This window comes from Tursiops truncatus, chromosome 1, assembly GCF_011762595.2.
Source record: "Tursiops truncatus isolate mTurTru1 chromosome 1, mTurTru1.mat.Y, whole genome shotgun sequence".
NCBI lineage: Eukaryota > Metazoa > Chordata > Mammalia > Artiodactyla > Delphinidae > Tursiops > Tursiops truncatus.
The window spans coordinates 129501884-129520223 of NC_047034.1; the positions used below are offsets into that span (position 1 = coordinate 129501884).

The 18340-nt window shown below is 43.1% G+C and overlaps 1 protein-coding gene across 3 annotated transcripts in view; it reads right to left on the bottom strand.

The window, feature by feature from the left end:
* Positions 1–7213, bottom strand: part of ROR1 (receptor tyrosine kinase like orphan receptor 1) — a 409060-nt gene extending 401847 nt beyond the window's left edge. Inside the window, exon 1 of one of the 3 annotated variants that reach the window (XM_073788849.1) lies at positions 6550–7213. In XM_073788849.1, coding sequence (XP_073644950.1) covers positions 6550–6640 — 91 coding nt within the window. In that variant the 5' untranslated portion in view covers positions 6641–7213. The remainder of the gene's footprint in view (positions 1–6549) is intronic. The other 2 variants (XM_019920148.3, XM_073788854.1) reach the window with 2 other exon arrangements.
* Between the last annotated feature and the right edge of the window lie 11127 nt (positions 7214–18340).

Here is an 18340-nt window from a genome sequence, read left to right on the forward strand (position 1 = left end):
TCAATACTTGGGCCTCGATTTCCTTATCTGACAAATGGGGTCAGAAGTCCAACCTCAAGGGGATGTTGGGACATATAAACCTAATACCTGTAAAGAACTATGCCTGGCACATAGTAGGTTCTTTAAAAAGTAAGAATGTCCCTCCTCTATCTCTCCTTGAGGGCAGTGATAATGTTTTACTCCTGGGCACAAACACCATATCTTGCATATAATAAATATAAAACAAATGTAAGTTGAAATGCATTAAATGACAAGCTTTACTGTTGAAAAATAAAAATAAAACCACAAGCCCGGTCTTGGTCTTTAGACCGGGTTCGTTTTTATCTCCCCTCCCCCTTCCCACACACTTCTTTACTCTTCTCTCTTTGCGTAACGTGAATTTTTTTTTTTTGTACTCAGAAATTTTAAATGGCTAACAGAGCACCTCAGGATTCTTTCCTCCGGCCATTATCCTTCTCTTTCAAGTTGTGCTCAGCAAGATTATTTGGATATTGGAGCTAAAAACGGTCAGATTACAAGTGGAGGTCCCTGAAATGTAACATTCCCCATTGCAGGATTCTGGAATTACACCAAGCACCAGGGAGGGGTTGCTCTTCCCCAAAGAGCTCACTGTTCTGAAAAAAGCCTTTGTTTTAAGGCTTTGCCCTGTGGAATCTTCTCCAGTCCAGGTCCCCAGCACTAGCCTGGGACTGCTCACATCTAGAGTATCTGTATGCTCCCTGTAAAAAAGAACACTCAAGAGTCCTACCATCTTGAAAAAATTGCTGCTCTCTGAGTCTTGGTTTGTATCTCACAGCACAATGCTCATTGTTTTGGAACCACTTGTTCTGATTTCTCCAGCAAACCCTGCTGATGATAGCAGCTACTAAGTCTGTGGTGCTGTGTAAGGTGCTTTATGTCAATTATCTCCTCTAATTCTTACAAAAACCCTGTGAGTCAGATATTGCTGTTATCCCCATTTTGCAGAGAAGGAAACTGAGGCTCTGAAGGTCAAAGAACTTTGCCTAAGGTCACGCAGCCAGCAAGCAGCAAAGCCCCATTTCAAACTCTAGTCTATCAGGTTCAAATCCCATTCCATTTCTGTTACTCCATACTGCCTCTTTAAAAGGCTATAAAAGAAGGTTCTTTCTGTACAGAAATACTTCAGAAAATAAACAGTTTGGACTGGTTGATCTTTAGGTCCCTTCCCCCTCTTAAAAAAAAAAAAATCTATGGTTCTATGAGAGAAGGAAAAAAAAAGGAAATGTAAGCAGGCCAAACATTATGAGGGTTGGCTTATCAGTATTTCATAACAGCTTTTGGATCAAAACTCTACAGAACCTTATTTATGGACAGACAGTGACTGTTACGCAGAACCTTTTTATACAACCTTTTCATCTGAGGATATTGTAGCCTTCTACTGCCTTTCTATTAGTGAGAGATGGGGTGTGAAATTTGCTGGCCCTGCCAACATTATCCCATTAAATTATCTGCCCTCTTTCAATGTAATTCACTCAGGGGCAACAGTTTGAGACTCAGGCCCTGTGGCTGTTCATGCCTGGGCGTTCTGAGGGGGGAGGTGTGAAGGAAAAAGTTCAGGTGGTGGTAGCATCCCAATGACATAACATCAATCCACGTTTCACTGCCTTACCAAAATAAAGTGGATGCCACAATTATCCCATTCCTAAACAAACTGAAAACCCCAACCGAGCTTACTGCAACAAAGAGAGAGCCTTTTTACTGCTGTTTATTTTTATTTTGTATTCGTTAGCTTTTTAGATATTCCTGGCATGCAAGTCAGGCTCCGTGTAACAAGCAGCTGCATTTAGTTAAGGATCTCGAAGAGTTCCCCCAACCCAAAGCCCCCACCCCATCATCCCCCCCTTCAACTCCAGAGAACTTTCTCAGAATCACAGAAGACTATTCCTTTCTGTCTGTCTACAGAACAGACTCTCCTGACACACCTTGGGGACTAGGTAAGGCCAAGCTGAGGCTCTTCTGTTTGAGAAAGAGTCCTCGGAGACTTGAGTGTTTCCCAGATGGGGCTGGATTTGCGAGGGTCTGATCCACATCAGGAACTTGGAGTTGGCAAGCCAGCTCTCCCACTAGAGAACACTCTAATAAATCACCCCTTTTCAGCCTACACCCCAAGTTGTACACCAAGATGCAAATACAGAGGCACTTCATCAAAATACATCTCATCGCTGGTTGGAAGGAATTGCCAGACACACTCCTCAAACCGCATCCAAGGTGCAGTTCATTACAACAATATAATTCCTCCTGATCAGAAGTGCAGACGATAGAGGCCATTCCGGTCTATCTCTGAGTTACAGCAGGTCTTGCTCAGGCAACTCCAGCACAGGAAGGAAAACTGAAATTGGCTGTCTCCAGTCATTTATTATAACCCCTAGATATGGCTAGGAGAACATCCCTTTGCTGCTCTTAGAAAACCTGGGGAAAAGGCACCTTTGGCTCCTACATAACATAAAAATAGCGTAAATTTTAAGACTTAAACCAGGAGAGACTGTCTAGGGCAGCAGTTAGATAAGAGCATGAACTCTTAGCCTCTGTAAGGCCAGCAACGCCACTTCCTAGCCATGTGACCTTGAGAAAGTAATTTAACCTCTCTGTGCCTAAATCAAAATGAGCTAATTATGCCACCTCCCTCATAGGGTTGTTGTGAGGATTCAGTGAGTTAATACTTGAAAAATGCTTAGAACGGTGACTGGCCTATTGTAAGGATTATGCAAGTGTCTGTTAAATAAATTGTGCAAACACCAGCATCTCAGAATGCTTGGGTTCAGGGAAATACATTCCTGGTAGAGGTCAAAGGATTTGACACCATTCTTCAGCTTCTCTCAGGCCCAATAACAGCCGGCCTGGTGGGAGAGAAAGCAGAAAGTGAGGAGAGATAGAGGCCCCATGGCTTGTGCAGATCTGGGCTAAGGCCCAGGACCCCCCCACACCAACCGTCAACCTTTTGCAACCTACCCAGGAAGGCAACTCATTGCCCCAAGCACCAAACACTCCAAATCAATGGTTCCTATTTTGGGGGGATTGCAGTTTCCTTAAAAAATCAGATTATAGCTAGAAACATACAACCACAACAATGCATATTAAATTTTGTGTATTATTTCTGGGGGGTTTCCTAGCCTTAATTTCAGGTACCCCAAGTTAAGACCCTCTAGGCTGGGTGCTCTTCTCCAGTACTTGCCATACATGGTTTCATTGAGATCTCATAACACTCAGGTAAGGCTGAGAAAAACTAATCACCATACCCAGTATGTGGCAGAGAAAAGATTCAAACCCATGTCTGTTAACTCCAACACCTGTGCTCATAACCATGAAGCTCTACTGTTCAGTTCTACTATACTCCCTTCATACTAGAAGATGAGACAAGAAAAGGAAAAATCCTTGAAAATACGCCATGTTGAGTTTTTAACTAGGAAAAGCAAATAACACAACAATTTTACATACAACCAAAAAAGTTATTCTCCATTCATTCAACAAAAATCTATGGCCCACTTACTATATACGTGTATAAACATATGCCATTTATATAGATATATATGTACATAATATATAGTCTACAGAGCATTCGTTTCTCCATAGGATGCTGGGTACAATTTTGAAAAATACTTGAAATGGGGTATGTGGTACCGCCAAACCACAGCCAAGTTGAACACTAATGAATGCAAGTAACACACCACTTAGAAACTTTCAAGTCTCATTTGAGGCCTATGCTCACCATGCAGGAGATGGAGAGAGGAAAATACAGACCAAAGTTAAGTTTGTAAAAGGACTCCTAACTAAATACCAGAAAGATAATCCCAGGTATCAGAATAGCAATACAGCCATCAGGTATACTGAATCAATATTAAAAATTAAATATTCCCAACACACTGCCAGAGGCAGTTGGACCACACCCCTTGTTAATTAGGCCTCTGTGTGGCTCCCCCAGGTAGGATTTTCAGGTGTCTCTAATAAAGATGCAGCTGGATGACTTGGTCTCCAGTGTTTTCACCAGGAAAGCTAACAGTCCCGTTGCCCTCAAGAGATTCTGATTCTAGAAGCCGACAGGACAGGCACCTATTAAAACATCATTGGAAAGTTTACAAAATGACAGCAAACAGTAGCAGGCCACCCCTCTCTGACTCCAAGCAGCCAAACCACAGAATCTACAGGATTCTGAGAGGCCTAGGTGGGTTCTAAAGGCCCTGAGCTCTGGGTACAGTTATCACGGCTTCAGCTTCTTAGAGAGGTTTAGCTCCGGTTGGTAAGAGGAAGATGGGGAGAAAACAATGAACAGACCAGAAAAAGCAAATGTAAAGGTTTGCTCCTCCTGGCTAACAAAGTAGAGAAATGATGGGAGAAATGCTGAGCACTTTTAAAATAAATAAATAAATGAAACATATCTCCCCTTAGGCTGATTTCCTGAGCCTCTGGCTGAGTTACCTTAAGAATCTTGGATCAGACAAGGTAAATCTGAGTTCCACTAGAAGGCTTCTCCCCAGAGAAGATATCAAGCATTCACAGAAATAGAAAGGGATTTATTAGACAATAAATAAGACAGTAATAACTGATTTTAGCTCAATATTGAAGAGCTCAGAATAGGCAATACTCTTTCTTTAAAAAAAAAATTTCATGGGAGAAAAAGAAACAATTTTAATTCATACGCATGGAGGTCCCACAGAAATGGGACCTAAGAAGTGGTCAAAGCTGGCAGCTTTTATACTTTTTAGACAAAGAAACAATAAATTTGTGAGGATTTTTTTTAAGTTTTTTTAAGCCTGTAGACAATTAAACAAGACAGAATTTGGGTGACTGCCGATAACAAAATTGTCTTACACTCAGCAAAATCATTGCCTGTACATTTATTTAAAGGCAGATAACCAAGGAAAGGTGGACTGTACCCTCCCTCCCCCCTTCCCCTCCTTCCCCATGATCTAAAAGCAACCACCTCTGAAAGCTTATGTAGAAGTAGAGTGAACAGAGGATATAACCGAAGTAATCAAGGCCCCACGCTAGGAGCCTTCCTTGCCTTAGCTAGAATCACCCTGGTTATCTCCACCTCAATTCACCGGGCAACCTGACATCAGAAGGATGTTTACAATGTTTTAGGCAGCATGGCCCCTTCTTTACTTTTCACCCAGGTGTGTGGCATGGAACCAGATGTTTGGCATCAACGAAGCAAACATCCATGTGACCAAGCTGTTTACATTTCATTAGGATTTTTCATCAAGAAGGTGCACTCCCTGCTGATGTACATCTTAATTACAATTAGGAGCTGTATTTACCCCGAGGAGCCTCCAGATTAGCCCAACCACACTATAGGATCAATTTCAGAATCATCCTCGGAAAATGTGGTTCCCACTTCCCCAAAGTCATCTCTAAGAAATCAAAATTCACCCACAACTTCCCTCCAGAGTGTGTTTTCTACTACGAAAAATATTAGCTAGATTTTAGTCTAAACTAATTCTGCATAGTCCATGTAGCGAATAGATCTTTTCCCCTCAACTGCTAAATAGCCCAGAGCCTTTTTTTCCTAAAGCCTGCGTTAACTTAAAAATGAAAGATGCATGATAAAAGAGCATGGGTTGGGGCTGCGAGTGGGGGAGGGAAGAATCCAGGGGCTCCAGCACCCCCTCAAGGGATGCATGTTAAAAGTGAGGCCCAAGACCCTGGAGACTTTAATCAACTTTCCCCCTCCAACCTCCAAAGAATGAATCGGCTGTCTCCACAGGCGCAGCCGGGCTCTTCCCTCTCATTGTGTACCGGCTTAGACGCAGCAAGGATCCCAGCTTCCCGCAGCGAGCTAAGACGCTCTGGCTTTCGGTGAAGTCTTTCTCTAACTGTTGCGATTGTCTTTGGAGATTACCAAAATCAAGTATGCATTAGCTGTCTTTTCCCCCCTTGTTTGTAACACACACACACGCACACATACACGCACTCTGGAGCAGCAGGCCTCCTCTGACAGCACATTTTGCACAAAGTGGCGGCGGCGGCAGCGCACACGTTGTGGCCTCCATCGTGACCCTCCAGAAGGCCGGCGAGCCGGGGACGGTGGAGATGCGAGGCCGCCCGAGCCCCAGGAGAACAGGGCTTTTGTTTGGGTCGGTCTGCGGACAGCCTGGGCTCTCGCAGGCACCCCTGAAAATACAAACTCCCTTCTGGACCACGCTCTCCAAGGCGTCTGCGGTTTGGGAGCAGGATGGACTTGCCTGAACACCGGTTGGAGTGCGTTAGGGGTCCGGCGAGATGTGGGGGGGACGAAAAGCATCCCATCGCCCCACGACCCCCAACCCCTCCACGCTTCCTGTCAGCGCTGACAACTGCGGCTGGGCGCCGAGGAAGAAGTCCCCGGGCGCACCCCCGGCCCACAGCGGGGCTCCCGGGTGAATCCCCTCGCCTGCCTCACCGGCGCCTGGAGTCGCGCTGGCAAGACCCCCGACGGGGCGCCGGCCGCCCCCCAAGGCGGGCGCGACGCTTCCTGTCTGCCAGCGCCGGGCGGGCCGGCGGGAGGGCGGCCGGGGCCGGGCGGGCCCGCGAGCCGGCCGATGCTCCTCTTACCTTGGGCAGCGGCCCCACGCGCCGCCAGCAGCAGCGCGGCCAGAAGCGCCAGGAGCAGCGGGCGCGCCCCGCGGCGGCGCGGCCGGTGCATTCCTCCTCTCGCGGCGGCGGCGGCGGCGGCGGCGGCGGCGGCGGCTCCCAGGCCGCGCGCAGAACATCCACGGGCTCTGCCCGGCGTCCCGGCCACCTCGTCCCGGCCGCTCTCCCCACAGGATGCCGGGGGCGTCTGAGAAGTTCTTTGTTCCCTCTAACCTGCTCCTTCGCCTCCGCCCGGCCGCTCAGGACCCCGTAAACGCGGTCCCTCCCCAGCCCTCTGGCTGCAGCCTCGCCGCGTCCGGACGGTCAGTTCAGTCCCGGGCTGTCGGGGTCGCACTCGCGGACTGAGAGTCTCGCCGGCTTGGGCTCTGAGAAGAGCGCGCCCTGCGTCCGGCGGCTGCCGTCCCGGGGCTCACTCCGTGGCGGCCGCGGCGGCTCCTCCTGCTCTGCGCGCTCGCTCTCTTGCTCTCAGCCTCCCTCAACTTGTCACTTTCCACCAACTCTCCAGCCCAGCGGCCGGGCCCCGACCAATGGCAGAGGCGAGCCCAGGCCGGCGACCCAGCGCCCTCTGCTGCTGCCTCTCAACACCCGCACCCTCCCAGACGTCCCAAAAGTCGTTGCTCCCGCGCCTCCCCTGCCCCGCGACAGCTCAAACCTGTGGCGGGACTTGAGCCCAGCGGGCCCTTGGGACCATTTGGCAGAAAGGGAAACCGAGGCTCAGGGACACTTGTCGGGCTTCGCAAACCGGTTCGTGGCTGAATGACTTAGGAGACCCAGATTCTAGCGGCCTCAGCTCTACCACTGTTAGCTGTGTGACCCCGGGTAATAGAACGTTTAGTGATATCATGCAATTTCCCTTCTGAGTTTCTCTTTGACCCAAGTGATTTATGCGTTCCCATTTTGTCTTCAATTTCTAGTTTCACTGCATCGAAATCAATGTCATCTGTACTGTTTCTTTATGGAGATGTATTGAGGATTTCTCTGTGGTCAGTTTTTGTCAATGTCCCCTTGGTCTCTTGAAAGGTGTTTTTCTGTCTTCAGAATGTGGAGATAGGTGACTATCTCAATTTGACCTTTATATTATGTTTCTTAGGCCTTCTGTGTCTTTGCATATTTTTTCGTCCGGTTGCTCGGCCAAAGGGGTCATTAAAGTCTCCTACTAACAGTATGTTTTTGTCCATTTCTCCTGGTTAAGCGTTATGAATTTTGTGGTACATAAATACTCATGACCTTGTAGAGAGGACCTTTGATCATATGGAATGGTGAGCACCTGCTGGGTTCCAGGCCCTGATTTAGGCTATGAGGATGCAAGAGCAAAAAGAGACACCAGTCAGTCTTGGCCTAGAGGAACACCGAGAAGCCCACAGTATAGATAATCGTTTCTTGAATGCCTCCTGTTTGCCTAGTGCTTTGTGTGCATTTAGCTCCTGAATCTTCCATTGACAGTTAAAAAAAAAAAAAGTCATTACAAATTTTTACATCTCTTTGCACTTTTACATAGATTATCCTCATAATACAATTCTGGAGATTGAAATGCAAAAACGAGTAAGTGACTTGCCCACAGTCACACAGACAATGGATGGCCAAGCCAAGACTCAGTCTCTTTGCCATGATGGGCCTAAAAGTTCTTGGCCAGAGCCTAGCATATAACAAGCACTCGATGAGTGGCAGTGGTTATTATTGCTGCAGCAATAGCCTCTAAGTACCTAGCTTCAGGATTTTATAATGAGCAGTCACCTCATTGAAGGCAAGGACTTTGTAGCCCACATCCTGTCCCAGCAGGTCCTAGACTCTAGGCTCGTGGCCCTCTGCCTTCAGGCAGGTGAATGACTAACCCATGTGGGACAAACAGTCACTTATTCTTCTCAGGACTTCAGGGCAGGAGTGTCCCCAGCTGCCTTGATAGCTTTTCCCCTTTCTATCACTCTGACCTGAGGTCAAGGAATGATGGACAGAGAGGCCTTGGGTCAACCAGTTTATCGCCCAAATAGGTCTGTCCTCAAGTTTCTCTGCCTGAGACCCATTCAATCCTGTCTCAATTATCTCCTGTCACTTGCCTGAGGAACTTACTGCACAAGGTTCTCTTGTTAGAAAACTGTCTTTGATGGTCGGCCTCAATACACCATGGTCCAGAAATCAGAGGAATCTCAGGACACTGCACATTGCTGAACAGTCTTCCGTCGTCTACAGAACAACACTTAGTTGCCAGACAAGGAGCCTTTTCTGTTCTACCCACCCTGCCCCCAAACTCCAACCCATAACGGCTTGGCCCAGGTATCTTAGGTAACAGACGGCTGCCAGTGCTGAGTATACAGAACTTAATGGCACTTTTATCAGTACTTAAACCTTCCAGGAACTTAATCACAGAATCATAGACGTGAGGAATGTGACAGCTGGAAAGGGCCCTGGAAATTACCCCCCTTAACATTTTATAGGGGAGAAACATGGGAGTCAGAGAGGTGAAACTTCCTGGCCCAAGGTCCCACAGCTGGTCAGAGCCAAAAGTGGAACCTGCATCAACAAGTCCAGACCCAGGTAAGCACTCCCTCAGTCATCCCAGATCCCTGGAAGTTTAGCTGTAACATACTAGTTCCCAAAGGATAGGCTAGAAAAAGGCTCTTCCTGTTTAAAAAAAAGACAAAGGAAATATTTATGCAAGTTCAGTAAATGCCAATGCTGATGAGTACAGGCTGCGTGGGTGCATGCTCTAGCTCTTCTTGTCTCTGCTGAGTGACCCGGACAAATATCTCAGTCCGTCTGTGCTTCAGGCTCTCGTCTTCAAAGTGGTGATGATAATAATAGTACCTATTCCATACTGCTATGAATGTTAAATAAGGTAACTCACATAAAGTGCTTTTATGAGAATCTGGCACAGAGTAGGCACTTAAAAATGTTATAGATATAATAACACTATTATTTTATTATTTACATACACGAGCTTACTTAGGCCATCAAAATTCCCATGAGGTCGGTGTCATCTTTATTTTTCACAGACGAAGAAATTAATCTAAAATGAGGTTAAGAAACTGGCCCCAAAGTTGCTTAACCTCTTTCATTAGTTAAAAGAAAATACAAATATATACTTCACAGAATGGGAAATTTTAATTAAATAAAAAATGTGACGTGCTTAGCACAGGGCCTGATACTGAGCTGCTGCTTAATAAATGTTTTTATCACTCTCAAAAAAAAAAGGAAACAAACTTGCCCAAAGCCATAAAATTAAGGCAAAAAGGTAGGAGTCAAGCCTAAGTCAAATCTCTCTACATTATACCCAAGTGATGGGATGTGTGAAAAGATATAAGCAATAGAAATGTTCCTCTTGCAGGCCTTCTATGGACCTGCCCTCTTCCTTAACCACTCCAGTAATTGACGCAAATGGATCAGATAATCCAGGAGGAGCCACTCTCTTCAGAGTCCTGGCTCCAGCTATGAGGTACCAGCTGAGGTTCCTGCTGCTGAAGGAGGCCACCATCCACCATGGCCTCTCCCACAAGCACACACTCATGGCTCTGTTTATTATCACTGTGGACACTTAGAAGGCACAACTATGGGTAAGTCATAGTGCGAAGGTGGAAAAGGAGCAGGATAGTGGCAAATCAATGGGGTCAAGTGCCAAGGAGAATGTAAAAGAAACTACCTTACATTTCAGAAAGTTGTTGGAGAGAGAGATTCATTGGGGGCATTTGCTTGATATACCCAACAAATATAGCCATTAATTTTTCGTCTTGGAGAAACCAAGGAGCGTGATGGTTACAAGTGAGGACTCAGGAGCCAGATTACATGGATTCAAATCCTGGCTTTGCACTTAATAGCTGCGAGAGCTTGAATCTCTGTAAAGAAGCATAGTAGTAATACTTAGCATCTTACTTTGCTCTGAAGAGTAAATTAGTTAACACTTGTATAAGCTATTACAATTAGTGATTAAGATCAGGGGCCCTAGCGTTAGACAGACCTGGCTGGATGACCTGAACAAACAATTTTACTTTTTTATGATGTAATTTTCTCATCTGAAAAAAAAGATAATAGACCGAATCCTATAAAGTTATTTTGATTATAAAATAATATACTATATACCCTGAATATAAAGGTCTCAACACAGTGTTTAGCATGGTGCCTATTCAATGAATTGTTTATTATTTTTTTCTCCAAAGTTCTACATTATGGGGTGGGAGAGGGGCATTAATTTGTTGATCATACAGCCTGGATTTCTAGCACAATCTTGATTTCATATATTTTTATCCATTAGCTTCACAGGTCCATTCGTATAGGGGTAAAAAAGATGATAAAAAGACAGATGTGCTTCCCTGTTTCACCCCAATGTTGTGCTCTTCATGTCCATGCTATACCTTTGAGATACCGTGTGTGTGTGTGTGTGTGTGTGTGTGTGTGTGTGTAACATCTCCTCAACCTAGTATCACCATCAGAATTTCATTAACAAGAAATTCAAGAACAGTAAAGTACTGTTAGTAACTAATACCAAGATGTTACAGCCTATAAAATCTTCTGAAAGAAAACAGGAGAAAATCTTAGTCTTGGGTTTGGTGAAGATTTATTATAGAAGACACAAAAGCCATGAATTGTAAAAGAAAATATTGATAGGTTGGACTTCTTCAAAATTAAAAGCTATTGCTTTTTTTTTTTTTTTTTTTTTGGTACGCCGGCCTCTCACTGTTGCGGCCTCTCCCGCTACGGAGCACAGGCTCCGGACGCGCAGGCTCAGCGGCCATGGCTCACGGGCCCAGCCGCTCTGCGGCACGTGGGATCCTCCCGGACCGGGGCACGAACCCGTGTTCCCTGCATCGGCAGGCGGACTCTCAACCACTGCGCCACCAGGGAAGCCCAAAGCTATTGCTTTTTGAAAGACATTGTTATGAAAATAAAAAGGTAAGCCACAGCCTAGGGTAAAATATTAGCGAAGCATATGCCTGACTAGGGACTTGATACAAAGCACTCTTACAACTCATTGTTAAGAAGAGAAACAACCTAATTCTAAAAATGGGCAAAGTATTTGAACAAAAACCACCAAAGAAGATATACAGATGGCAAAGAAACACATGAAAAGATGTTCAGCATCATCAATAATCAAGGAAATGCAATGTAAACCCATGTTGAGATACTACTGCATACCTACTAGAGTGGCTAAAGGTAAAAAGTGTTGCCAAGGATGTAGAGCAACTAAAACTTTCATACATTGCTGATGGGAATGTAAAATGGTACAATCACTTTGGAAAACAGTTTTGCAGTTAAGAGCTAAACGTACATCTACCATTTGATCCAGCCGTTCCACTTCTAGGTATTTACCCAAGACAGATGAAAACATATTTCCAAAGACTTTCGCATGAAAATTTATAGCAGCTTTGTTTGTAATTGCCAAAAATTGGAAACAACCCAAATGTCCATCAACTGGTGAAAGGACAAACTCTAGTGTCCATACAATGAAATACTACTCATCAGTAAAAAGGAATGAATTATTAATACATATAATGACATGGATGAATATAAAAATAATTATGCTGAGTAAAAGAAGCTAGATTTTTAAAAATAATATATACTACATGATTCAATTTATATAAAATTCTAGAAAATGCAAACTAATCTATAATGACAAAAAATATATTACTGTTTACCTGGGGACAGAGAATTGGAAGGATGGATGACAAACAGGCATAACAACACTTTGGGGAGTTATGGATACGTTTATTATCTTGTTTGTGGTTATGGTTTTATAGATGTATACATATGTCAAAACTCATTGCAGCAGTCTAGATCCAATCATGTGATAGAAACCACACCATAGACTAAGCAGGAGAAGTTTAATTCTAATTATTTCTACGAATTAATAACTGTGATAAAAGAGTAACTATAAGATATAAGGACACTAGATATGTTACAAACTTAAAAGAGGTTCAGACCTCATTGGAGAAGGTATGGTTCAGCCCACCAGGCAGCAGTGATGTTCACCGACTCGTCCAGACTAAAGCAAGCAATAGGCCCCCTTCTTGAGAGCAACTAATGGCATGAGTGTGCAGTGGGAGTCTGGGTGCTAGTGTGGACAGGAGGCTTTCAGAACATGTGACCAGTGAGGGGTTTTCAGAGGGAGCTGCAGCTCTGTGTGTACCCCTCTACCACTTGGAGCCACAGGTGGGCTGTGGGGACTTACAAAAGGAACATCTGCTCAGTGTGTGACCATCTTAGCCACAGGTGACTGCATACAAGCCACACAGGGGCTTTGGTTTCCATGCTGAGAAGGCTATGAGAAAGGTTATCACCAGGCCAAGGCTAGAAGGTGGCAGAGAGATGGAGTTCTGAGCTGGGGCAGCCACCACCTGTGTTCTCCCACCCACACCACTTGGCCCATGCTGGGAACTGCAAGAAGCCTCTTCCTCCTGCAATGTCCCTCCAGACCTGGCTATGGAAAAAGCTCACTTTAAAGGACAAACACTTAAAGAAATTCCATTATTTAGTATATAGCATATATTGAAGGGTGCACTCAGAACTGAGAACAATAAGTTGATAACTGACATGCTCATCAAATTGTACACTTTAACAGTTCATGCAACTCAATATCAAAAAGCCAGACAACACAATCAAAAAGTGGGCAGAAGACCTAAATAGACATTTCTCCAAGAAAGACATACAGATGGCCAACAGGCACATGAAAATATGCTCCAACATCGCTAATTACTAGAGAAATGCAAATCAAAACGAGAATGAGATATCACCTCACACCAGTAAGAATGGCCATCATCAAAAAGTCTATAGGGGCTTCCCTGGTGGCGCAGTGGTTAAGAATCCGCCTGCCAATGCAGGGGACACGGGTTCTAGCCCTGGTCCGAGAAGATCCCACATGCCGCAGAGCAACTAACCCTGTGCACCACAAATACTGAGCCTGCGCTCTAGAGCCCACAAGCTACAACTACTGAGCCTGTGCTCTAGAGCCCACGAGCCACAACTACTGAGCCCGCACGCCTAGAGCCCGTGCTCCTCAACAAGAGAAGCCACCACAATGAGAAGCCCGTGCACTGCAACGAAGAGTAGCCCCCGCTCGCTGCAACTAGAGAAAGCCCACGCGCAGCAACAAAGACCCAACGCAGCCAAAAATAAATAAAATTTTTTTAAAAGTCTATAAATAATCAAATGCTGGAGAGGGTATGGAGAAATGAGAACCCTTCTATACTGTTGGTGGGAATGTAAATTGGTGCAGCCACTATGGAAAACAGTCTGGAGGTTCCTTAAAAAACTAAAAATAGAGTTAACATATGATCCAGCAATCCCACTCCTGGGAATATACAGAAACTCTAATTCAGAAAGATATATGCACCCCATTGTTCATAGCAGCACTATTTACAATAGGCAAGACATGGAAGCAACCTAAGTGTACATCAACAGATGAATGGATAAAGAAGATGTGGCATACATGTACAATGGAATATTACACAGCCATAAAAAAGAATGAAATATTGCCATTTGCAGCAATCATGGATGGACCTACAGTTTATTACACTAAGTGAAGTAAGTCAGAGAAAGATAAATATTATGATATCACTTATATGTGGAATCTAAAGAATAATGCAAATCAACTTATTTACCAAATAGAAACAGACTCACAGCATAGAAAACAAATTTATGGTTATAAAATGGGGAATGAGGGAGGGATAAATTAGGAGTATGAGATTAATAGATATACACCACTATATATAAAACAGATAAACGACTAGGATTTACTGTATAGCACATGGGACTATATTCAGTATCTTGTAATAAACAATAATGGAAAAGAATCTGATGTGGTACACCTAAAACTAACACAATATTGTAAATCAACTACAATTTAATAAATTTTTAAAAAAATGTACACCTTAAATATATTCAATTTAAAGTCTGTATGTCAGTTACACCTCAATAAACTTTCAAAGTAAGTAATACATGCTGACAGCCAAATAATACCATTTGGAGAAAGGTTCTAAACATAAGAGAGAAAAATAAATAAGAAAAAATACCTTGGAAGAAATAGACTATTTAGATAGAAGAAAACTTATACACACACACACATACACACACACATTCTATCATTCACACATTCAGAAGGATAAGTGAAGAGATTGTTCTTATAGAATAAGAACAGTTTGCAGGGGATGAGGAGGGGGAGAAAGATGTAGTGAACAATAGTCCTGGAAATTAAAAATAATTATTATGTCTGAAATAAAAAGAAAAGCCTTGGAGAAATGCTTTCAAAATTCTGAAGGAAAATTATTTTTTACTTAGAATTCTATACTCAGCTAAACTATCATTTGAAGTGAGAGAACAACATCTGCTGACATGCAAATCCTCAGAAGTGTCTTCCATGTACCCTGTGTTAGTTTCTTATGGCCTCTGTAACAAATTACCACAAACTTGGTGATTTAAAACAATACCAATCTATTCTCTTAGTTTGGTAGGCCCGAAGTCCAAAATCAGTTTTACAGGGCTATTGTCAAGGTATCAACGGGGCTGGTTCCTTCTGGAGGCTCTAGGGGAGAATACGGTTTTTCCAACTTCTAGAGCTGCATTCCTTGGCTCATGGCCCCTTCCTCCATCTTCAAAGCCAGCAGTGTAGCATCTTCAAATCTCTCTCCACTTCATCTTCTTATCTTCTCTCTTATAAGGACCTTTGTGATTACACAGGACCCACTTGGATAATCCAGGATAATCTCCTCATCACAAAATTCTTAAATTAATCACATCTGCAAAGTCTCTTTTGCTATGTAAAGAAACAAATTCACAGGTTCTGGGGATTAGGATATGGGGTCTTTGGGAAGCCATTACTCAGCCTACCACATACCCTCTCCAAGGACACTATCAGAGAATATATGGCAGCTATTCAGAAAGTAAACCAAAAAAAAAAAGAAAGAAAGAAAGAAAAAAAAAATGGACACTTGGAATCTAGGAAAAAGGGGAGAGGAATTTTCAGGATGTTAATGAAAGCGTGTTCCAGGAGCAAAACTGAATAATTGAACAGGGAGAATTAGCCAAGATTGGAACAGGTCTGAAGACTCTAGGAGATAGAATCTCAGGTGGATTTAGGTCTAGGAAAAACTTTTGCTTTTGAGGAAAAGTTTTGGGATGAATTGATGAGAAGCATATAGAAAACCAAACAAACCAATACGAACAATGATTAACTCCATGAAATACAAAAAAAGTTGTAAAAAAAGGAAAAATAAACATAGTATGTTACATGGTTTAGCTGTAGCTAGAGATTACACAGACATAATTCCACAAACACTGAATATAATCAAAATTACAATCAATTATGAGAGAGTGGGAGGATGGGAAGTATAGAGTTGGGGGGGTGGTGACTATGAAAGAGAGCTCATATTTCATAGTGGAATTTAATAGATAACGACTAACCACAAGGTCCTACTGTATAGCACAGAAAACTATATTCAATATCTTATGATAACCATAATAGAAAAGAATATTTTAAAAAAACAAACAGCCCAATAAAAAATGGGCAGAAGACCGAAATAGACAGTTCTCCAAAGAAGACATACAGATGGCCAAGAGGCACATGAAAAGCTGCTCGACATCACTAATCATTAGAGAAATGCAAATCAAAACTACAATGAGTTATCACCTCACACCAGTCAGAATGGCCATCATCAAAAAATCTACAAACAATAAGTGCTGGAGAGGGTGTAGAGAAAAGGGAACCTTCTTGCACTGTTGGTGGGAATGTAAATTGATACAGCCACTATGGAGAACAGTTTGGAGATTCCTTAAAAACCTAAAACTAGAACTACTATATGATCCTGCAATCCCACTAATGGGCATATACCCAGAAAAAACAATAATTCAAAAAGACACGTGCACCCCAATATTCATTGCAGCACTATTTACTATAACCAGGACATGGAAGCAACTTAAATGTCCATCAACAGATGAATGGATAAAGAAGATGTGGTATATATATGCAATGGAATATTACTCAGCCATAAAAAGGAACAAAATTGGGTCATTTGTAGAGGCGTGTATGGACCTAGAGTCTGTCATACAGAGTGAAGTAAGTCAGAAAAAGAAAAACAAATATCATATATTAACTCATATATGTGGAATCTAGAAAAATGGTACAGATGAACCTATTTGCAGGGCAGGAATAGAGGCACAGACATGGAGAACAGATGTGTGAACACAGGGGTGGGAAGGGGGAGTGGGATGAATTGGGAGATTGGGATTGACATATATACACTACCGTGTGTAAAACAGATAGCTAGTGGGAACCTGCTGTGTAGTGCAAGGAGCTCAGCTCGGTGCTCTTTGATGACCTAGATGGGTGGGATGGGGTGGGCGGTAGGAGAGAGGTCCAAGAGGGAGGGGATATATGTATACATATAGCTGATTCACTTCGTTGTACAGCAGAAACTAATACAACATTGTAAAACAACTATACCCCAATAAGGAAAAGAATGCGTGTGTGTGTGTGTGTGTGTATATATTTGTGTGTGTATATATATGTATATGTAAAACTGAATCACTTTGCTGCACAGCAGAAACTAACACAACTTTGTAAATCAACTATACTTCAATTAAAAAATAAATAATGACTAAAACTAAAATATCAAGATGCAGCTATATGTTATTTAAGATCATGAAGAGAAATACTGAAAGAAACGATTGAAAGAATTGAAATCAAGAAGTAGGTGTGGGAAAGGGGGGTGGATGATGGGAGGACACCAGAATCAATGAGACGCTCAGTAGTGGCCCTCTTCTGCAAGGCCAGAGCAGATGTTAAGAGATGCTGTTAGAAAATGGATTGTTGATGGTAATAGGGATGATAATATCCCAAAATAAAGGCCAGGTGGAAGTGCTTAACCAAAGACGCAACATGGACACAATTATTGTGATGAGTAGTGAGGCTAGAGGGGCAGCCAGGGAAGCCTGGCTCACAGAGTTATGGAGATGTTTAAAAGAACACAGCATCACTAGGAGCAAATTATGTGGGCAGGCAACAAGGGCATTGTTCAAACCATTCAGCCAAAATTAATCAAGGATGGATGATCAGGAGGTGGAAGGCAGCTTCCCCAGTAAAAAAAAAAAAAAATCATGGTACTTTACTAGGTTCCAGGCCAGGACCAGTTTTCTGATCAGAACTCAGTTGACTAAAGGAGAGGCAGATCCTCAGGAAGAAAGTCCCTACAACAGTACAGCAATTATAAAAGAAAGAGCTCTTGCCCAAGTAGGGTACAAGTGGCCCTGCTGCTTGGGCCCATATGACTCAGTAGATCCTGTATTATTTGAAGGTGTCTGTGGTGGGAAAAATTGTGTGGAATTAATAGCAACCTTCAGTAGAAGAATCACAGGATAGACTTCTAGGGTTCTGTGTGGCCCTGCCATGTGTAGAAAAGTGTTACACACTATTCAAAAAACAGCATCTTTATGATACTCTCTAGGTCCACCCACATTGCTATAAATGGTATTATTTCATTCTTTTTTATGGCTGAGTAATATTCCATTGTATGTACCACATCTTCTTTATTCATTCCTCTATCAATGGACATTTAGTTTGCTTCCCAGTCTTGACTATTAGATTATCATACTAAGTAAATTAAGTCAGACAAAGAAAGACAAATATCATATGATATCACTTATATGTGAAATCTTTTTAAAATGATACAGATGAATTATTTACAAAACAGAAACAGACTCACAGACTTCGAAAACAAACTTATAGTTACAAAAGGAGAAAGGTATGGGGGAGGGATAAATTTGAGATTAACAT